At 38.7% G+C, this 24,414-nt stretch overlaps 1 protein-coding gene across 1 annotated transcript; it reads right to left on the reverse strand.

Annotated features, from left to right (window-relative positions):
* Positions 1 to 994: 994 nt before the first annotated feature.
* Positions 995 to 9,088, reverse strand: hoxc3.L (homeobox C3 L homeolog). The gene is made up of 3 exons (XM_018247550.2): positions 8,462 to 9,088; positions 4,577 to 5,342; positions 995 to 2,373 (listed from the first exon to the last, which is right to left on the reverse strand). Exons 2-3 carry the CDS (start codon positions 5,001 to 5,003, stop codon positions 1,631 to 1,633), a joined length of 1,170 nt encoding a protein of 389 aa, XP_018103039.1. The 5' UTR covers positions 5,004 to 5,342; positions 8,462 to 9,088; the 3' UTR covers positions 995 to 1,630.
* Between the last annotated feature and the right edge of the window lie 15,326 nt (positions 9,089 to 24,414).

Genomic DNA, 24,414 nt, shown 5'->3' on the forward strand with positions numbered 1-24,414 from the left:
CATCTACTTGTATGTCAGTCTGTCTGTCCTGTTATCTATTACCCTCATACACAGTATTGGTTTGCAAAACTTAAAAAAAAATGTAATTCATTTTGTGGAAGAGGATCTTGCAACATCAGTAAATATTCGTTCGCACTGGAGTTTCCTAAAAAAGCATTGAAGTTTTTTTCTGAAAAAAAAAAAAAAAAAGTTGGAAGCTGAAGTGCAAATTTATGGACTTCATACCCTACGGATAAAAGGTAATTATGAGAGCAAATCTGGCACTCAAAATGTTGTCTTTAAACCCGGTTTATAAATACAAATTATTTCACAGTTAACTGAAAAATGATATTCTCAGATTTACATTTCTACTATGTTTACACAGCGTTTACTGTTTTATATATGACTGCTTGACTGACAAAATTTAACATGCGTCAAATAGTCTATATTTATTTAATATATTAAATTTAAATAAATTAAAAAAATATATAGATATAGATATATATATATATATATATATATATATATCTATCTATATATATATATATATTAAAAAAAGAAGAAAAAAATATATAAATATATATTCTCTAAAAGACCATACAATCCTCCAAAATATTAGATAAATATTAGATAAATCGAACTTCAATTAAAGTAAATAAAATACAGACTAAATTAACGCAATCTCAAACCTGGAATCCGGTAGAATTTGAGAGTTTAGCAGAAAGCATTGTGCAAAGTGATCAAGCAAGATTGAACCAGGGCTGAATACTAACTTAACATGAAAAGGGCTTCAGGGGACCATGTGAACTGTCCCTGTCTAGATGATTAATGGGGGTGAATTAGGGGTGAAATCCAACCCCTTGTTTAAAAAAAAAAAAAAAAAACAACAACCAAGGAGATTTCTGTAACTCAAATAACCCATTTGCTCTTTGCCTTAAGAATCTCAGAAATCCACTTTATTTACAAATAATATTTTGAGAAGTGTAATAATTCAAAATAAACCCGACTCGTAGAATTTTCTTTTTTAATCTTACTTTATTCAATCAATTCTTTCATTAAAATCTACTTAAAAGACGTCTGGACGCAGTTCGATAGATTTCTAAAAGACAAAACCGTTTTGAAACAATATAAAAATGTATAGAAATAAATTAAGTTACCTGGAGTATAAAGAGAAAAACAAAAAAAAACAGAAAACCGAAATACAATATTAAAACATGGAAAAATATTTCACAGATTCAACGCGAAGTCATATAAATATAGTTTTTTTTTCCCCTACAGGTTCAAAAAAAATCAGGAGTTACAAAAAAACAGAGAGCCCAAACAGGGCTGGAAGGAGAAATAGGCGCAAATGGCTCGTTTTTGGAGAATGTGACGCAAGGCATATTCCATTTGCGCAAAGTCGCTAGCGCTCAGTGCCCAGGGCAAGAAGTTGTATTTAATACTACTGGGGATGATATTAAAAGGTTCTGTGGAAATAGCATGTAATTGTTTGCTTATGTGAGGCAATCCATGCATAGTCTGGCATTGTGCATAGCTCAATAAATACATAGAAAATGCATGGAGGGGGTGTTAGTGGTTGTAAATGTACAGGGCATGTTTGATGACATAATGGTGCAGAAGGGGCAAATTGCCCTTCAAAGGCTTCCCAGTATTACAGATGTGTCAGCACCGGTGGCTCCTGGGAGCAAGCCTGAGGCACAGGATGTATATTAAGGTCTGTGTAGGTGGGGTGCGGATCACAGGGGCCAAGGTGGTGTTTGCTGGGAGTTTGCGCTGCGCAGCTGTAGTCCATGCTCTCTGAGGAAGGATGTGGGAGGCTGAACATGGAGCAGCTCTCAGATCCATTTTCCAAGTAATTGCCCAGATAACCCTGGCCGTTTGGCAAGCCTGAGGTGTCGTAATTAACGTCCCCTTGCATAGAGTGAGGATCATACTCAGGGGCCAGGGACTGGGGGCCATATCTTTTTTGGGCCGAAGAGTTGTCAAACAGAGGTGCAGAGTAAGCAGTTAAACCATACATGTCCCCTGTGTTTTTATTGTAAGCTCCTGTAGCCATGGGCACCTCATAGCCACAGTCGCCGTCTAAGGGCAAATTGCTGCTGTAGGACATGAGAGAGGGGCTACTGCCTGGGGACAGGCCTCCAGGAGACACACCTCCCCCTTTGCCCTTATGGTCCTTCTTGAATTTCATTCTCCTGTTTTGGAACCAGATCTTTATCTGCCTCTCGGATAAATTGAGCAGTTTGGCCATTTCCAGCCTCCTTGGGCGACAGAGGTAGCGATTAAAGTGAAACTCCTTCTCCAGTTCCACCAGCTGAGAGTTAGTGTAAGCAGTCCGGGCTCTCTTGGATGCTGCTGAGCTGAGGAAGCTGTTGTCCACTGATGGGGCATCTTCTGCAACACACACACAAAACACTTTGTATCATCACACTCACTGTCACTGTCTACCTGTATAACTAAGAACCCCCTGGGGACTGGGACACTTTGACTATGTAACAACTTGTTATTTTCATCACCCCAAATGCCATCAAAAGCTACATATTTCCGATCAAATGCTAGTTTGGTTAAATCACATTAAACTAAAACGACTATTAATGGGAACTGCCCAAAACATGGTCTGCAACACGTGGCTGAGAAATTTCCATTGTTCTGCATAGAAACTGATACACCTGTGCGCATGATCACGTGATAGCACCTGTGTATAAATGCCTGTTCCCTCTGTCTTTTTCCTCTCCCTCCCTCTGACTCACTCTCTCTCTCTCCCCCCCTATCTCTCTGTCCCTTTCTATCTCCCTCTTTATTCATCTCTGTGCCACTATTATACTCACTACTCTGCCCACCTCATTTTATTATCCCCTAATTTTTTCTTCCACCCTGTTTCTCCAGTTTGGTTTGGATCACCCTAATTATAATGAGCGCAAAGAGCTGCCTCTTCTGTTTGTGTAAAGGCACATATACAGGTATAATTCAAATATACACATATATATTGTGATGCTCTTTATACTGTATAGTCTCGGGGAGCAGGTGGCCAGCTCAGGCTGCTCAGTACACTCAGGTGAATTGTGAATAAATACAGAGGCAGAAATGTGGAAACAACCTGGTTGATTTGCTTAGAGGGATTGTTCACCTTCAAACAACTAGTTGTTTTTCAATAGAACTCCAGAAATAAAGACTTTTTCCGATTACTTTCCATTTTCTATGTGTCACCGTTTTTCTAATATTGAAGTGTAAAGTGTTTTTTTTCCCCTTCTAAAGCAGCTCTGTGAAGGGGGGTCGCCGACCCGTCAAACGGTTCTAAATTGATACGTTTATTTGATACATTTCTTGTCTTTGTCCCTGCTGAGCAGAATCTCTGAGATTCATTACAGGCAGCTGTTAGAATTGATACAATAGTTGCTAATACTCCAGAGATGCTGCTGAGAAATGGATCAACTAAATGTTGCAAAAATTGTAACAGTTTAGAGTCTGCGCCTGAATTACTGAGCTGCCAGACTCAAACACAACAACTTTAAACTTAGATTTTGGAAAAATCGTAAAAAAAATAAATAATAGAAAGTCATTGAGAAAAGTCTGTAATTCTGGGGAGCAATCCCCTTTAAAGGGGATGTAAACACAAAAACAAAATCTTTTTTGAAAGAAAATGTTGCTGTTAGTAAATTTCCAATCGCAAAAGGTGGTTTTAAATTACTTGTAAATGTAATTACTGAAAAATACTTAAATACTCTATATGAACTGCTGATTCAGTTTTTTGAAACAATGTAGCAAAATGCAGCCTTGGATGTCTCTTCTCTTGTCTGTTCATCAGCTGGATCCTGTTATTATATTGTTTCATGTCAGAACTACCATAGCAAAGGATAGAAAGGGGCAGACAGATATTGCTCTTAATAGCAATTATCTTTAAAAGTAACTGTAAAACCATTCAAAATATGGAATTAATGTACATTGAAAAATTATTTAGAATTACAGCTTCTCTTAGCAAATCTTTTCGGTTGACATCCTCTCCAAAGGGGCTGTTTACCTTTAAGTGAACTTTTATTATGACGTAGAGAGTAATATTCTAAAACAATTTTGCAATAGGATTTCATTTTTTTATTATTTGTGGTTTTTGAGTTAAGATTTTTATTCAGCAGCTCTCCAGTTTGCAATTTCAGATATACAGTTGCTAGGGTCCAAATTACCCTAGCAACCAAGCTTTGATGTGAATAAGAGACTGGAATATGAATAAGAGATGGCTTGAATAGAAAGATGAGTAATACAAAGTAGCAATAATTAGAAACTTTAGCCTTTTAGGGCATTTTTTTTTGGATGAATCCCGTTCGAACGCTGAAAACAGCAGAAGAAGATAAATAGACTATAATAAAGAAAAAAAATGAAAGCCAATTGAAAAGTTGTTTAGAACTAGCTATTCTATAATATACTAAAAGTTAACTTTAAGGTGAACCACTCTTTTTGTGAGCACCAGATTATACAAGTCACTACTATATTTGAATACAAACACACCAACAAAATAACAAAAAGCCCCAGTCAATACTTATCTATCTAAATCCATTCCCCACTAACAGGTGAAGGTGAAGCGGTGCATTGTGGGAATATTTACCTGCAGGGGGAGGGGCTTGCTTCTTCTGCTTGGAGTTCTGGCGGCTTTCCTTCATCCATGGGAAGATCTGTTTGGGCAAGTTGCTGACTTTATTCTTCTTGTGGGGACTAGTGACGTCAGAAGAGACGAGTGGCCCAGTGGACTTGTTAGTTGTGCAGCTCTGGGTTGAAGCTGATTTGGGCAAGGGGGAATCTGATTTTGGTGATTTGGGCTGCTGGGCTTGTTCTGACACATCAGACGAATGGAAGTCAATGGCCTTGTTAGCTGAGCCATTGGCAGTGCCAGGGGATAGGCAGAAGGGGGGCTGGTAGCCATTGTCACTACTGGCATAGTCCTGCTGTCCGAGAAAGCCCATGCCAGTGTTGTCCTGCTGGAAGCCGCAGCCTCCAAAAGAAGCAGAGTTGTCATAGAAAAGTGACTTTTGCATTTCCCCAGTACTTGCAGAAATGTGACACCTCTCAGAGCTAATGGGGGATCGCCTTGTAGTGACCTTTGCAAATGATCCCGAGGCAGGAGAATCAGACTGAGAGCAGATAATACGGGGGCATTCTACACTCGTGCCCACTACACGCTGTCACCCACGGGACCTACTCCTCCTGCGCTCATACAGGCGCCCACACTTGGCCACTTCCACTTGGGATCTCCAGGAACAAAGAGCGAGGGGAGGATGAAGAGACAATCAGCTTTTATACCATGTTCCTCAGTGGTAGGTCTGAAAGATCGCTGCTGCTTTATCGCTGCTACTTTATCGCTGCTGCTCAGATTCCTGGGAAGGGAAAGTACAGGGCACAGTCAGAGAGAGAGAACAAGGGCACCTTCAAACTTATTATGGGCTTCTTACTCTAATCCCATTCAGCTCCTGTTACACTTCTCTGTTGGCCCTCCTGCTCCCCCTGGCAACATAGCCCCGACAGCTGAGTTGTAGCGAAACTCCAATAAAAACATTTTTAAATTTTTTAATTAAAAAAATTAGATTGTAAATGAACGCCCCTCCCCCTCGACAATAACACATTGTACTTTTTCAAAACAATCTGAATACACATTGTGTTTTATTTCTACAACGAATAAGCGAATTTATAGTATAAAAATGTCGAATTATATTTGGGTTCAAGGTAAACCATTTTCCTGGTTCGGGGAAACTTTAAAAAGTGAGACATTTGGTTTATATGAAACAAAGGGAGACAATGGGACAGTGAAAAGGACAAAGCGGGTCGGTTCCAGGGGAGTCATTTAAACCCTGGCCCAAAGAATTGTTCGTTTTTAGTGGGATTCGCTCGCAATTTTACGATACATTCGAGTTATTGTTCCAGTGTTGTTCGCTACAGGGGCCAGTGTCCTATAGTAACTTTGTAACAAACTTTTACAGGGCTGTGTAGTTCTGCTTCCCTCTGTCTCTCATCCTGGTTTTCATTTTAACTAGGGCAGAATCAATGATTTTGTTTCAGTGTTTAGTTTTTTAAATCCCCCAAGCAATCGTTTTACACCAATTTTTGCGAGTTGTTTTATATAGTCTGAGATGACAGGGTAAAGCCGTGACAGCTGGATTTATTTACTGGAAGTGCTGCAGGAAGCTATAAAAATGATTAACAGTAATTAGATGACTGCCTCTATCTGAAGGGCTAGGAGTTTAGGTTTTTTAGTCTTGGTGCTGGGGCCCCACGTGACTGCCTCGCACAAAAGGGGAACCTCATGGCCTGAAGCACTGGGAGTTGTACCTGGGCTGATGGATGGACGAGGAAAGGGGATCTTATCATCACATCAGTCTCCAGCGCAACTTCCCTCACTGGCTTTTTTAAGGGGACACTTGTCACTAACAAACAGTCTAATGAGCTGGGCCTGGACATTTGGGACTGACAGGGGGACAAAGGAAAATCGCGAGCCCAATCTGTGCTATCTGGGCTATGGCGAAAGACCTTACAATATATTATATATATATGAATAAATAAATACAAATATATTTATAATATAGAATAGATATTTATTTATATCCTAATGGTACTAAGAAAGGGTTGAGCTCACTTTTACCATTCACACACACTAGCAACTCCAGTGTTCTTATGACTCCAATTTTAAATTATTCTTGCTAATGGTACTACATTGGCTTAATTAACATCATGAGCCCAATTTCCAAATAAAGTTCTATATCTGTCTGTCTGTCTGTCTGTCTGTCTGTCTGTCTGTCTGTCTATCTATCTATCTATCTATCTATCTATCTATCTATCTATCATCTATCTATCCATCTGTCTTGTCTATCTATTATCTATGTATGTATATTTATATCTATATATCATCTATCTATCTATCTATCTAGCTATCTATCTATCTATCTATCTATCTATCTATCTATCTATCTATCTATATATTATCTATCTATCTATCTGTCTGTCTGTCTGTCTGTCTGTCTGTCTGTCTGTCTGTCTGTCTGTCTGTCTATCTATCTATCTATCTATCTATCTATCTATCTATCTATCTATCTATCTATCATCTATCTATCTATCTATCTATCTATGTATCTATCTATCTATCCATCCATCCGTACAGCCCTCTTAATATTTCCAAATGTTTTACTGATTACTTGGGTCAAGGATGGGACTCACTGTGCCAAAAGAAATTACAGAAATTACTGTACTTGGCTTGACTCTTCCTCCTCCAGGATCAGCCTAACTGGCCCATTCTTCCTGCAATAGTCTCTAGCAGAACTAACAGAACTTTTCTAAGTGGTGTAACCCTAACTGGTGCATGAGCCCCCCTTAACTCAAGTCAGGCAGTGCCCAGTGCCATTGTTACCAGCCACACCACAGCCTAGGCCTAGCTTTCATCCTTTGTTCTTACTAAAGAAACAGTCAAGTGACTGACTGGCATAATTATTAATCAAAAATACCCCCCCTCTCCATCATTTGCATTATTATGTGAACTATAGCTCATCCCTGTCTGGGGATTGTGGGAGTTGTAGTTCAGCACTACTAGTAAGAGGGCCACAGGATTATGTGATCAATGCATTTCTGTCCACAATGAGTATTTAAAAGTGAAATATTTCACACACACACACAGATATATATATATATATATATATATATATATATATATATATATATATATATATATATATATATATATATATTATATATATATATATATATATATATATAAAATTTATTCTTGTAAATGGGAATTTTAGCAACTACAATTGTGCAACTGTATTTCAACTGTATCGAAAGGAATTGTAGATGAGATCAGTTGTGCAAAATATCAATTCGTTTTTTTGCCACTTCATTTGGGCGAAGCGATTCCAGTCCGATTCCCAGGGAATTGCAAGGGGAATGGTTACAGTATTGTGGTTATTGTTGAACTGGGCTCGTTTTTTTTTTCGTTCTATGGATTTTTCTTACGCAATATTTTGTCTGGCAAATGATATTCCATTCCCCAAGAACAAGGATGGAGAAATTGAATGGAGATTTAGCCCAAGCATCGCGGCTTCTATGAACCCACCCCGTGTAGATCACATCGCAGGGATATAGATCATTTCTTTATGATCAAGGCTCTGGGGCTGTCAGCTGTTTAATTACAATTTAACTCTATGATTTACGCTGCATCCTTTTAAAGGCCACGGAGAGGAAAATACAATTGCGATTCTCCCGTTCCATATAAATAAATAAATCCTTATATTCAAATTGCGAGTCGCCCCCACCCCTCCCCAGTCCTAAAAGCAGAGAGAGAGTTAAAAAATGGAAAGGAGAATTTAATGGCAGCCGTAGTAGTGTGAAGTCAGCCCATCTTTAAGCCTTCAGCAGTAGCAAATCCATGTGAACTCTGTTTGAACCAAGAATCCGACTATAAATCATGTATACAAAAGCCTGCTGTTTGCTTGCAGTGAAAATATCTTACCTTTAACACTTTCATAGGCGAAGAGGGAGCTGTAGCCCAGGCTGCAGTGGATACTCACTCCCAGCATAGGAGAGGGCTGTGCTGAGATGTTGGGGAGGCGTTTGCTCAGGGAACTCTGGAGGACCCTTTTTGGGGAAGGTGAGGGGGGTGGGGGTTGATGTGGGGGTGGAAGAGAGAGAAGTGCTGTTGGGGGTATTGCCAATGCAGATTATGATTGTTTAGTGGTCTTTAAGAGGGTTTGTCAGCCCAGGCAGAGAACCTAGAGCCCTGCGTCACAGCCTCCACAGATACAAATCAGACTAGAGGCACACATTTGCATTGATTACTGGAAGGAAATAAGCTTCATAATGGATCCCTGGCCAAAATGAGAAAGGTTTGTGATCAATAAAGAAAAAAAAGATATTAATATATAAATATAGCTGCACAGAGACAAACAGCCAGCACTTAAACACCAGCCGCTTTATATTTTTTTTTTAACGCATTCTATTATCTGCATCTAGCATAATAACACCCCCCACCCCAGCCCATTCTTTGTCCCCTCTCCTCACACAATCTTGCCCCATTCCTTAAGGGATTTATAGAGCTATATGTAATGTATAAATATTACATTAGCCCACTCTTCCAAATGTGGACCACCCCTCCCCACAGCACCCCCATCCCAGCACCCCAACCAACCCAGCAGCACCCCTCCCCACAGCACCCACATCCCAGCACCCCCACCACCCCAGCAGCACCTCTCCCCACCCCAGCAGCCCCCTATCAGATTCGCACGCCCCTGTCCCTGCTTTTTATCTAACATATCAAGTCTGATCGCTCTTCCAAAAACTTTCTCTGACCTCTGATTTATGGTTTTTCTGCAAACTGCCTGAGACTAAAAATTAACACAATGACTGGAGTTTGAAGAGAGAAGGGGAGGGGGCTGATCAAGCTCAGCTAATTTAATATGACAAAAATCAAATGATGAATTTGCTTTATGTTAATTCACAATGTCTTTTTTTTTCCTCCCAGAATTTAACTGTAAGTTAATGTACCCCAACAACTTGAGTCCTACACAGGCTTGTTAATGGGCTTAGATATTAGCCGCTGCTATCCATGCATACACAATTTCCTCTTGTCTCTGTGGGCTTTCTCTAAGATTTATGGCTCTTTTGCCTTCTGTAGCTATAAACAAGGAGAAAAAAAGAAAACCCAGACACTGCAAAGCTTTAGTAACTCAAGGAATCTGGACAACAAAAAAAAAATCCGACTTGTGAGAAGATAACTACGATTTTCGCCAACTTGGCAACTTTTATCTCTGCGCCCCCATAGAGGCAAAAAAAGGAAAAAAAGATTTTTTTTTTTAAAGAAAAATCTGAAGTTCTTAAGAGACTTGGAGAAATGGGGATTTCTCACTGATACACACAGAATAAGGAAGAGAATTCCCTATGATTTCAGTGCGAAGGCTGCTGCTTGCCAACGAACAGTGACAATGGGCACAAGAAGATCCTCCAGGAAAAGCCATTGTCTTCCCTGTGTTGTTTATTGTTGTCCCAGCAGGTAAAACGGCTTCTTTAGCCTTGAGTGGGGGGCGAGCGCTATTAGACCGTGTTACTTTGTTTGGGGATCTCCAGCTTGGACTCGAATTCGTCTGCCACGTGGGACTGGCAGCGAGCACCTCCTTATTTTTAGCTTACAGACTTGGATTTGGGGTTCATCTCAGCTAAACTGTTCTACTAATTACAAAAAAAAATCGTTTGCATCAGTATAGACATATGTTTGATTTTATTATATGTATACATGTTATTTCTGCTTTTTTTATTGTTTTTAAAACAAATATTCGTTTATTTATTTATTTTATAAACAGTGTTTATTTACCCTTGAATTTTCAAGGCAATACATCTAATTCTGCATGTGGCAACCACATTCCAAGTCACAGGGGCTGTGCCCACCCCTTTGGTAGGGAAGGGGTTATACAAATAGACTGGGGGGGGGTAAATATGTGGATATGATAAGACTTTCTGATTTAAAAAAACACTTTTTTTTTACTATATTTATTATTTTATTAAATCCCTCTTTATAAAAAATATATGATATATACAAAAATATATATATATATAGCATTTTATTCGTATTTATTTATTTATTTTTGGACATGTGATATTTTTTCAGGCTATTTGGGGTTTATATGAGTAGCTTTCACCCCATCAGGAGGTTGGAAGATGCTTGTTCCCAGCGCAAGACAATGGTAGCGCCCATGTAGCGCATTATTCATAGCGGCAAATCAGTGGCCTATTTGAGGCGGATTGAAGTCAGGGGGTCGGCCGTTGAGGGTGCGGGCAGGGGCAGCGCAGGGGGAATCGGGCGTTTCTCCCCTAATTGTATTGATTTTGCAGCAGGTCTCTAATTCGCGACAGAAATCGAATAAATCAGTTAGTAAATAAGCGGCGAAGGCTTTGGCAAAGCAATTACAAAATAATGCGCTGTGTTTTCTTATTTAAATCTATAAGCACCGAATTAAATCGGCAAAAAAGGGCCCTTCCCACCGAATTAGCATTTTGATGAATATTTAGAGGTGAGCAATGAGGTGTTGGAGGTGCAATTCAATGTGAGCAAATTAAATGTTATTGCTCATAAAGAGAGAAGTTGCTGGAGCTGGAGTAGCGAGTGCAGCAGGGCCAGGAGGGCTGGGGGGAGAATCAGCTCATTTCTAACATGTGAAAAGCTGCAGCCAAGCTCCCTATTTATTACCGAGGTATAATTCAACTTGGTCGAGTATTAATAAGCCAATAATGATAATCTTTATAGGGAAAGAGTACTGGTTCTTTTAGTTTTATTGCCGTACTTATCCATTCTAATGACCTTTGGCTCAACAAAGCAATAATTCAGCACAAAGGATTCATAGCGCGGCCTCAAACGTGCCTGGGCTCTTTATCTTAACCCCTGCGCTGCCAGGGTGGGCAGGCTTAACCCAACACTACCCCAAGAAGGCTGCCAATTAGGGGGTTAAGAAACAGCAACAAACAAAATTCATATGCATCATCAATTTTTTTTTTTCAAGTTCATTCATATCAAGTTATATTATGGTTTCTGGTTCACTCCATTTCCATTACATTTGATGACCCTGGTTCTACCATAAGGACTATGAATAACCAAAAATAAATGGAGTAGTCATGTGACACTAAAATATATATTTACATATAAGTTTATACTTGTGTATGTGTATATATACAGTATATATATATATATATATATATATATACACACATACACACAGAGTTTTCCTACATACTGGTATATGTACCCATGTGGAGCAATAAATACCAATACCCAGAAGGGTGCATAATAACGCACAGTGTAGCCCTTCTACCGCCTGCTTTGCTATTAACACATTGGGCAGTTTATTGAATAACCAAAAATAAATGGAGCACTTATGTGACTTTAAAATATATATACATAAATGTGGAAAAAATAAAAAATGGATAATTACGTTTATGCAGGTACACGTGTGTATATATATATATATATATATATATATATATATATATATATATATATACACACACACACACTTAATTTTCCTACCTACTGGTATATGTACCCATGTGGAGCAATAAATAGCAATACCCAGAAGGGTGTATAATAAGGCACAGTGTAGCCCTTCTACCGCCTGCTTTGCTATTAACACATTGGCCAGTTTATTGCAACTTTAATATCTTGTTTACATTCTTTCCAAGTTAAAGTTCCTTGGCTACTCTGGAGTAATTACTTGAGCATGTAGGTTGCTAACCATAAGTCATTCCCGCTGGAACCATTGCAATAAAAATCGGCAATAAAATAAAACATTTTGCCTTTTTTTTTCTTTCTTTTCTGGTAGGAAATGTCTGTGCTGTGAGTAAATGGCTGTTCAAGGGGCAGGAGAAGCCAAACACAACAGGCAAAGGTTCCAGGGCTGCTACACAACTCCTGGAAGGGGTGGGCCCGAACTTTTCTACTTTTACAATACAGGGTCCAGTTGCAAATAAACTAATGAACGTAGGGAATCGCACCTAGTTTAGTTGCATAGGGGCATATTTATTAAAAGGTGAAAGTTTAACGACTCTCTATTCACTTTTAGGGAGGATTATCGCTTACACCCTTTGATAAATATTACATTTGCCTTTAAAAAACCTAAAGCGTGAAATGACCCACTGTCAACTGCATCAAGTTCTATTTTTACATTATATAAATGCAGGGGTGCTTCGCCAATGAGGCGAGTTGAGGCTGTCGCCTCAGGCGGCAGTGCCCCACTAGGTACCAGGGGCAGCAAAAATGCTGCTCCTGGTACTTTTAAGAGCGAATTTCTGGGGGGGGGGCAGCAGCAACTGCTGCTGCCTCAGGCGGCGGAGGGGCCAGGATTGCCCCTGTATAAATGAGCCTAAAACTGCATTCTTTAGGATATATATATATATGTCAATATATATATATATATATATATATATATATATATATATATATATATATATATATATATATAGAACTGCTCTCTCTTCACTTGCATAAGATTTTAGAGGGGTGTTTACCAAAGGGAGGATATGTATTTTATCATCCAATGATAAATATGGACATTGGGCTCACAAATACTAATGCATTAAATATAGAGCAGAGAAAGCTTTCTTTACTCTTAGATAAACATGTTCCTAAGCATAGAAGTTAAGGCTAACTGTTGTGCTTAGCATTTTAGCCAAACTTTCCAACGCCATGATAAAGAAAATGAGTGAGAATGGCATGAAACAAGCCAAAAATTTTGCCCAATGTTCATGTCCCACTTTTCATACAAAGTACAAATAACATGTTTAAATTCTCAAATTTGGTAGAAAGTTATTTTTCTTTTAAACAACGTATATGTTTACTTTTCTAATGCCATAAATAAGGCCGTGGGTGAACATGGCACTAACAAAGGCAAAGGCATAGTAACCACCTTTCCACATAAAGGTACTGTATGTATGTTAGTGTCCCACAAAGTAAAAACACAAATTCAGAAATTTGTAAATTCTGTAATATGCTCTGATTTGTATGTAAGGAATTTTTGAACAGGCATACATTTAGATTGTAAGCTCTATGGGGCAGGGACCTCCATCCTTAATCTTTATTGTAACTGTGCTTTGTATTTTTTTGTATTGTATTTTGTATTTATTGCTGCTGTTTCTTCTAACTTATTGTTCTACTGTACTGTGCTTAATTCTCAAGTAGAAAAAATAAATATTAAAATATACATGCATACATACAATTTATTAAAACAGAAAATCAACCTAAAAGATCTTCATTTCTGGTCCATGCCTATTTACTCAGCTAAAAGTCATTCTATATCTGGAGCCCATTGAGGAGTTACAGGCAGTTCATAATGCTGCCGTGTCTGCAACCAACAAGTAAAACAAAAATCTATTTTTGCCCTTTGTTGTAAATCATTCTTCAGTAGACAAAATGCTAAAAATGTCTAACAAGTGATACGCCAACTCCTAATTGGCAAATACTTTTATTTTGAGTTAGAAAGTTTAGAGGCAGTTTCAGTACTGAAAAGCAGTTAATTTATTGTTTCCGCCAATGACAAATCCTATTGTAAAGAAACAGAATACAAGGTAAATATTGTGTCAAATCACTTTCTCTAACCATGTTTTGACCTTAAAAAATAAAGTGTAATATGAACACAGTGTATTGGTGTCTTTAAATTTACATACGTGAAGAGGGAGCCTGATGGGTACACAGATATACCATTTATCCTTAATATACAAGGCAAGACCAATGTGCACATTTGGGTCAGAATGTTTCCAAGCCTTTTGGGGTCATCCCTAGCTTATAGACTTCCCATGAAAATTATTATTATTAGCACATATTTTAGCACCAACCAATTCTACAGCACTGTACAACAGAATAATGTATACATCAAACATATAAACAACATACAAATATTGACTGATACTGGCAAATGCAAAGAAATGAAGCAAACTACACTTTTCACTGTAGAAATAATGGCATGAGAAGTGCTACGGATGGTTATTTAAAAAGATGCATTTTTCTGCTAGCTGTTGTAGCACACGGGATGCTGGGAGTTGTATTTCTGCAGCAGGCAACGTTGAGAGGGCGACTTTCTCTTCCCATAGGTAAGTAAAATGTTTTAGCTTTGGTATTGCAACTTCTCCAAAATGCCAAGGGAATTCCAGAGGTTCCTCTAGCGTTAGGGTGACACCAAAACAAATGAGAATGGGCTCATTTATGGCATTTTTGTGAATGTGTTTTTTACGTTTATGTCAAAACGTCCCTTCCATTCAAGCTTGACTGCTTGTTTTTCATTCCAGTGCCACAGCGTTTGTCGCATCCTTGGTTATTGTTTTGTTCCCTTGTATTTTGGCATCCTAAAACATCTTGTCCTGGTACATGCCATTCCTCCTATGTCATATGTTCCCACTTAGAGTTAGAGGTGGGGTGCCCTGGGCATTCAAGGATCAAAGCATAGCATGTCCATGCTACTACTCACCAGCAGTACATTGTGGAAGATCAAGACGTAGTTCAACAACAGCTGGAGGACTGGAGATAGGACATTCCTGATGTGTACACTGATCTTAATATAAATATATTTCCTTTGTGCTGTTATCAGTATTTTCCCGTAGGGCTCCTGGTGATGCTTGGTGCCCAGGGCAAATTAGCTGCATCTAAAACCCACCGGGCTGAAAGTCATGGGGACCATTTTTGGACATAATTACAGGCCCTCACTACCTACAGTATTGGCTTGTCTGGATATCAGTTATCATGCACTCTTATGTACATCACTGCAGATATTTGAATGCAATAATAAGAGAACCGGAGGATCTCCCAGTGGGCCCCATTAAAGGAAAATTCTCATCTGCCCTTTCCACCATAGGCCTATATGAGACTGATTATATTTAGCACTATCTATATCAAAGTGTTGTGAAAGTGGGCGCTTGATGTCAGGTTCTCTGGTGGCCCCTATTTGAATGTAATAATAAAGCAGTACCTTGTACTTGATCTCAGCTAAGCTTTATGAATCCATATAGGTGGCAAAACAATCCTATTGGGTTCATTTAATTCTTAAATGATTTTAGCAGACTTAGGCCAGGGCCAGATAAGCAGATCTTGGCCTGTGTTGGCCTCCGCAGGCTGAGAATCCACTGCCCCACTGCTTTTCAACTCCTGGTCTGCCTGCTCCCGGAAGCATTGCTTCCACTTGGGTGTGGGCAGAAGCGGCAGATCTCGGTGCTGAACCGCAACATTTTGCATTTTGTGCCGAAATCTGCCCGCTGTTGAAAAGGCAAGGGGAGCAGCAGGGCAGCGGAATCTCCACCTGAGGAGAATCCACATTGCTAACATTGTCTGGCCCTAGCCTTAAGGTATGTTGATCCAAATTACAAGATCCCTTATTTGGAAAACCTCATGTCTCATGCATTCCGGATAATAGATCTTGTACCTGTACATATAACCTGCCCTTGAGATGAGAATTCACCCAGATCCTGGTCAAGTGATATTGCCAATACTAATTGGCACATTGCCCCTCAAGCCAGCCCCCTACCGGCTTGCACCCGCAAATCACTCCCCAATTGTTGCCACCATTGCTATTCCGCCTGCTGTCAGCTATCAGCACCCACTGGGGCATAAATGACCAGATATTTTAGAGTTTTACTTTTATTCATTGAATTAACTTAATGCTATTTAACATTTATTTAATTTAATTTAATTAATATATAATTAATGTTATTTATTCAGTAACTCTTCAGTTTGCAATTTCAGCAATATGGTTTCTAGGGTCAAAATTACCCTAGCAACCATGCAATAACAATACATTTGTAGCCTTTACCGAGCATTTGATTTTTTGATGGGGTCAGTGACCCCCCATGTGAAAGATGGAAAGAGTCAGAAGTAGAAGGCAAATTAAAAAAACTATAGAAATTAAATAATGAAAGCCAAATGAAAAGTTTCTTAGAATTGACCATTCTATAAGATACTAAGGGGCCGATTCACCAAGGGTCGAATATCGAGGGTTAATTAACCCTCGATATTCGACTGGGAATTAAAATCCTTCGACTTGGAATATCGAAGTCGAAGGATTTAGCGCAGATAGTACGATCGAACGATCGAAGGATTATTCCTTCGATCGAACGTTTAAATCCTTTGAATCGTTCGATTCAAAGGATTTTAATCCAACGATCGAAGGAATATCCTTCGATCAAAAAAACTTAGGAAAGCCTATGGGGACCTTCCCCATAGGCTAACATTGAGTTTGGTAGGTTTTAGATGGCGAACTAGGGGGTCGAAGTTTTTTTTAAAGAGACAGTACTTCGATTATCGAATGGTCGAATAGTCTAACCATTTTTTGTTCGAATTCTTCGATTCGAAGTCGAAGTCGTAGTCGAAGGTCGAAGTAGCCCATTCGATGGTCGAAGTAGCCCATTCGATGGTCGAAGTAGCCCAAAAAACACTTTGAAGTTTTTTTACTTCGAATCCTTCACTCGAAGTTAGTGAATCGGCCCCTAAAAGTTGACTTAAAGCTGAACCATCCATTTAAGTGACTATTGGCGGCATATTAGAAAGATATTCTGTTATTATGATTGCTACCTTATATTGTTCTCCCTATTGTTTGACTTTACTTGACCCTAGTATAATATCAATTGTGCCAATTGATATAACACTTAGGGGCAGATTTATCAAAGGTCGAAGTTAAAATTCAAATTAAAAAAATTAAAATTTGGAGCTAATTTTTGTGTACTTCGTCGAAGTACACAAAAATTAGCTCCAAATTTGAATTAGTCCAAATTCAATTCGAATCTGAAAAAAATTAGAATATTGAAACTTATCATGTACTTCTCTTTAAAAATTCGGCTTCGGCCATTCACAATCTAAAACTTGCTGTTTTAGCCTATGGGGGAACCTCCTAGAACCCATTTGGAGTCAATTGGTGGATTTTGAAAAATCAAAGGTTTTTTTTTTTGGTAAAACTTCTAATCGTACGATTCAAATTCGGATGAATTCGGACGAATACGGACTATTCACCTGCAAAAAAAACGTCGTTTTTTTTAAAAATAAATTACAGTTGGTTGAATTTCAAAGTTTTTTAAATTAAAATTCGACCCTTGATAAATCTGCCCCTTAATATTTGATTGTAAGCTTCTGACATAAAGGTCACTAAATACTAAGGAATATCATGTAGCTTTGAAAACTCCTGCTATTGAAAAAAACTTAAAGTTTTTATTAAGCTCTCTTGGCTTCCCATAGATTTAGAAATATGGGTTATTAATAATAATATTATTATAATAATGACATTTATAAAGTTAGCTCATTGGCCGTTACTGTTTTCTGCTTGACGAAAGAGGCAGTCTGCCATTATCCTTAGCTTATAAAGGTTGTGTTTCTTTATATAATCCAAGGCTGTCCATCTTTTTCCTTGTATCCAACATTATCCAACATACCAGATTATAAATAGGAATAGTAAAATGATGATGCCACATAAAGCCTTTGGGAAGACTGGGGCCCAGCAATCCTGTAGACGGCTACATCCGGCCCTTAGCCCTGCAGATGGACAGCCTTAGTATAAAATAAATGATTCAGCAGCAGGAAATGGTGACACACAGGGACAGATGCCTCCCCCAGTTCTCAGCTACATGGTGCATTTAAAAATTAACTACTCACATAAAAGAAGAGTCTTAAGGAAAATACCTGTATTGATCCATACGGGCAGTTGTACAGAATAGTATCCTTTATTGTGTGCCCTGGAAGGAGCAAAGAGAGAAGTGGGCAGCCGGTGGGTGGATAAATGCACACTCAGCACTTTCTTAGTTTGCTCACATTAGGAGAGGCCTGTGTCAGCTCTTTAACTGTTCTCTTGCCTCCCACCCACACCCACTCTAAAAAAAAAGTGGTGACTCAGACACATTTCCAAACAATTCACATTAATACACAATGGCCAGTGTAATGTCTGGATACTACAACCAGCAGTTATTAGCTTTAATAGATGTTGCATTTTGCGGAATATCACCTACACCATGAATATGAGGTTGCATTTGCAATGATGCCCATATCCAATCATGCTCCAGAACTGAAGTTCCATGTTTAAAACCATTTCTATCTGGTAAATATCATACAAAAAATGTTTTTTTTAGACCAGACCCGCACATTGCATCATAGGTCAGGGCTGGACTATGGGGTGGGCATTCTCTGGGGCAGTGCAGGGGGCCATATAGAAACAGGGCACTGCAGTGATTATTATTATTATTAATAATAATCACTTATTAATTATTAATAATAATAAATGTTTATATTATTATTTAATTTTAATAAAGACCTGTATAACAAGAAATCGAGTTATGGGATCTGTTATCGTGATACCCATTCTCCAGAAGGATACAAAATATGGGAAGACCACCTTCCATAGACTCCATTATAATGAAATAATTCACGTTTTAAAATATTTTTTGCTCTATAATAATAAAACAGAACCTTGTACTTGATCAAAACTAACGTATAATTAATCCTTATTGGAGGCAAGTTTGTCATGTTATTTATTAGTAGACTTAAGGGACAAAGATTCAAATTATGGAAAGATCCCAGGTCCTGAGCATTCTGGATAACAGGTCCCGTACCTGTAATGATAAGCTTATTTTTCTTAACATTAGTGTAAGCCTCATTGTTGAACTCAAGAAGAAGTGCAAACTAGTAATTTGGACTCAAAATTGACCATGCATTGGCTTTATTTACAAAAGTTACTTGCACCCATATAAAGCACCTAGTGACCTGCAGTTACTTGCGCTGAGTTTATCGAGAGGGACACTACTTAGCATTCCTATTGTTACATCACCTACACATTACGGAGGGAGCAAATTGCTAAGTAACCACAATTACTCGGGAACACTAGCAACAAAAATTTACATTGTTCCTAAAAATCATGGCAATTTGCATTTTGCACAATACGCTAAATTCACAGAAAGCAAAGATAGTACAGGTATGGGATCTATTATCCGGAAAGCATGAGAACTGGGGGTTTTCTGGATAAGGGATCTTTCTGCAATTTGGATTCCCATATCTTAAATCTGCTAAAAATCATTTAAATATTACATAAACATAATAAGACTATTTTCTCCTATATGGGTTAATTATATTTTAGGGTTAAGTACAAAGTACTGTTTAATATTACAGAGAAAAAGACCATGTTTAAAAATGTCAATTATTTGTTTAAAAGAAAAAAAGAAAGAATTTTCTGGATAATGGGTTTCCAGGTAACAGATCCTATACCTGTAAATATCATTAACTTGTATGCTGCTTTTCCAGTTAATAAAGGCCCTATGAGGGCCCACTAAAGCCCATGTCATGTATAGGTTTAATAAGAGGACTGAAGAGGGCAAAGGAAATGCAGCATTTATGCCCCACTATAACTGAGCACTACTGGATGCCCCAGCAAACTATATTCCCCTAGTGGTATTTGGATTGTATTTCGACATAGATGGATTTACGACTGTTGCAGCAATGCATTGGGGCCTGACCATTTGTTGCGTATCTGTCGATCTTGGGGCCCTATATTCCTGCACTGCCCCTCAACTGTCTTGTTGTACCTCTTGTTTCAGATTACGATGATGGTTTTTTTTTCCTTTCCATACAGAGGCAGAATTTAATGCTGTTTTTCAATCACAGTGCCGATATATAGTATGGAGCACAATAAGGCAAGTAATGTATGGCTCAGTGAACTGTTTGGAAATACCTTTAAAATAGGGGAAAAGAGGAGAACATCGCAGGTTTCTTGAGGGAAGCAAACAGCTTTATTTAATAAACAATGACAGAACAGTGCCCGAAACCTTGGTTTACTCCTACAGAGATAGGTATCAGAATAACAGCACAATTATTCTGAAATGGAACTAAGTTACAGGTGAATAAATCCGACACCTTGGTCAACTACATAAATGATAAGAAATAAAAGCACATTTTTTTATATGAGGAAATATCATGAAATTTGTGTCAGGCTTGGGTGACAAATAGTACTCTATGGCTAAGGCAAAACTGGGTGACGTACCGTCAAGTGACTGAACAGGAACTGTAATATGTGCCATGGATTTTTGTTAATAACTGGAGCAACTGAAGAAGAAATTAGAGTGAAGGGATCATTGGAAATGCTTGGTAAGCGCAACAGGGAAACCAGGTTATCGCTGCTTATTTTGTCATTGGTCATGTGAAAAAGTTTGGGAAGTGGGAACCCCTCTTAATTCTTTGGAGTTTTGTTTATCATTGGCTGAGCTTTCAAAGTAGCAACTTCCTTTTAATATATAACATGCCTTATGGAAACAGTAGTATTTCAGCAGTTTAACAGCCTCTAGACGCCTCCTATAGCCTTTGATGAGTGTCTGGATGGCGGTATTTTTGACCATTTGTCCATACAAAATCTCTCAGAATATTGTCCTTCCCCCTCTGCATAAATGCCTTTGTAGATTTCGAAGTGTGCTTAGGGTCATTGACTTGTTGGAATATCCAACCCCTGCATAACTTCAACTTTGTGACTGATGCTTGAAAATTATCCTGAAGAATTTGTTGATATTGGGTCCCTGAACTAGCCACACAGCCCCACAGCATGATGGAACCTCCACCAAATTTGACAGTAGGTAACAGGTGTTTTTTTGGATTGTGGTGTTCTTCTTCCGCCATGCAAATGACTACATTTTTGTCTCATCAGTCCAAAGCACTTTTTTCCAAAATGACGGTGGCTTGTCTAAATGAGCTTTTGCATACAACAAGCGAGTGTTTGTGGCGTGAGTGCAGAAAGGGCTTCTTTCTCATCACCCTGCCATACAGATGTTCTTTGTGTAAATTGAGCTGAATTGTAGAACGATGTACAGATACACCATCCGCAGCAAGATGTTCTTGCAGGTCTTTGGAGGTGATCTTTGGGTTGTCTGTAACCATTCTCACAATCCTCCGCCTATGCTGCTCCTGTATTTTTCTTCGCCTGCCAGACCTGGGTTTTACAGCAACTGTGCCTGTGGCCTTCCATTTCCTGATTACATTTCTCACAGTTGAAACTGACAGTTTAAATGTCTGAGATAGCTTTTTGTAGCCTTCCCCTAAACCATGATACGGAACAAACTTTCAGATCTTTTTAGAGTTGCTTTGAGACTCTCATGCTGTCCCTCTTCAGAGGAGAGTCAAACAGAAGCACAACTTGCAATTGGCCACTTTAAATAACTTTTCTCATGATTGGACACACCTGCCTATAAAGTTCAAGGCTTAACAAACTAATCCAACCATTTTAGAGTTACCAGTAATCAGTATTAAGCAGTTACATGCATTCAAATTAGCAAATTTGCAAGGGTACCCCGATTTCTGCACAGCCAGTTTTTCACATTTGATTTAATTGCATACAACTGAATACTGCTTCACTAAAAATCTTTGTTCAGAAAACACCCCAGTACTCAGATGTTCCATGGAAATGAAAGACATTCCACTGTTATCTTTTTTGTTGAAAGTGGAGTAAATCATTATGCAGGCTGAGACGGGTTCATATGACTGTATATACTTATATATTTATATATATTTATATATTTATAATAACCTAATATCAGTTATCTCTATTGGGTCTCAGCAGGTATAGTCATAGGCTGGTGAGTATGGGGCCACATCTTTAGTGAAAATAGTGCAGTCGTGCTCTCTACACTAGAACAAACACGTTTCTGGTTTGAAATTGTTTTCCCCTGGTTTTTAACATTTTTGGATTTTAATCTACTGTACATGTGCAAGGCCAGGAGTCTGGTCAACTGCATTTCAAATTAACTAGATCAAGTTTTTTCTTATAAAAGTTCAAGAGTGTTATGTCACAGTAAAAAAAACTTGACAGTGATAAAATCGCATTGTTTCATTCAAATTCAATCTGCAACTTTTAAAAAAAAGCAGACTAATAAAATAGCTTGAAATTTGAAAATACATCTCTCGTTGACTCAAGACATGGCCTGAGTTGAACTGCCAATTGGCCACCTTCAACTGAGCTTATCTGCCTGTGTATGGGTCCTTTCCAACTGCCTCCCTGATAGATATCTGGTCCAAAATTGGGCAGATACCAAGGGCCAGGTAAGACTGCAGTGAGTGGCCAGTTACCATGGGTGGCAGAAAGAGCAAAAGGTCCATCCTTGACATGTTCCAACGGCTAATAGGTAAGTATGGGGACGTCAAAGGGTTGCAGTATTGGGCTGCTGCCTCTGAAATGCAGCTGCAGATATCCAGCACCTGGCCAACACAAACATGTTTCCAAGACAAGACTCAACCTTATCCTGACCCTGGCAACTCCACCACTGCTGCTACATGTTGCTTCTCTCTTCTGCAACCTCAAAACTCATTACTGTTAGAGGAATTATAGGAGGTAGGACATGTCAAGGTCCCAGAACCCACCACCACCAGCATTGCTTCCTAGGCATATGTCTCTTCTGCTTACCCCTAGTTCAGGCCCTGCATATATCTATTGGGCAGGTTTGAAAATCCTATTGAACAATTGGTGGGTTGTTACGATCCCCTCCCAGTGAGCCTGCACAGACACCTATTATGATATGATTGTTGGCCTGGGGCTGAACAATTGGACCTGCCCGATTTGACAGTATGTAGGTGGCCAAATCACTTAGATCCACTTATTTGGCAACCTTACCAAATGAGCAGGTCTTAATGTGTATGTACAATCTTATATAGAAGCTTGTCAGCTTTAAGCAGCCAAATGGTTTCAATTGAATTTGAGAAAATTTTAATCTGAAATGTTTTATTTGCCATGATTTTCTTAATATCTCAAATTTGAATGAATCAGCCCCTAGTCTATGCCTGACTTTACAGCAGACATCTCTTTATTATCACTTGGAAACACAGAAGCAGATACTAGGCAACTGAAACAATACACTGTGGCTCAGATTTCCACTTCACTTCTTTTTAATTGCAATATGCAAATTTTTAATGCAATTAGCATAAGGCTATCAGGTTATCGTTTCTCCATGCTGCAGATTAGAAATCATTCAAAAATCCCCTCATAATCACAATGAAACTGTGCTTGTGACAGTGCTTGTACCCAGACTTTCTTTAGAAAGAGATCCATGGAGACTGCTCTTCCTCCAGGCATAAATAACATACTATATATATCTCTCATATGAATATTTCCTGCAATCGTGTCCTGATGAAGATATCCAGAGTGGTGTCGCTGACAACCACAAAAAAAACTAAAAATTCCCAATGTACACAGGATTCTTTAGCCTAATGCAAATACATGGGCTGAGCGGAAACCTGTTGGCAAGTGGCCATAAGAACTGGGGAGAGTGAAGGCTGGATTTGCTTTGGGGGTTAAAATTGCAGCAATGATTCAGAACTGGTTGATCTGATTTAAAACGGCATGTTGGAACCCTCACTGAGACATGTAAAGATTTCCTTTACTGACAGAAGTTAAGATATATGGAGCTGACGGTGCTTTTTCCAGCCGGTTGAGGCAAAGTGTTCAATCAGCACCAGTTGTTTGAACTGTCAGGGAATATCACAATATCTAAGAATTACAATTAAAGAAAAAAACACGAGACCACTGTAAGCCTTATTAGTGCAATGTTAAGATGCAAACCACCATGTTTTTTTTACCCACAGTGCAACGTTTATCTCAGAATTGCAGCATAATTAGGCCACACTACACCTTGGAGCTGCCACAATTGAAGCCGATGTGTCAAATGAAAGTCATTTTGATTTCCTTCGATGCAAGTTGGCTGAGGTACTCTGGCATCACCATCTTAAAACGTGTGACCTTATCATGAATTGGATATAAAGCAATCTGGAGCTCAGCTGCTCCACTTCTTTATTTTTTCTTTTCTTTTCCAAGTCAAAGTATATATTTTACTTTGAATTAATTGGGCAGCTCCTCTTGCTATTGCGATTTTCTAAGATTCAAAGTTCATGGGTTTTTTATTCATGTTTTTTGGTTCTGCAGTTCTCCAGTGTGG

This window comes from Xenopus laevis, chromosome 2L (genome assembly GCF_017654675.1).
Source record: "Xenopus laevis strain J_2021 chromosome 2L, Xenopus_laevis_v10.1, whole genome shotgun sequence".
In the NCBI taxonomy this organism is placed as follows: domain Eukaryota; kingdom Metazoa; phylum Chordata; class Amphibia; order Anura; family Pipidae; genus Xenopus; species Xenopus laevis.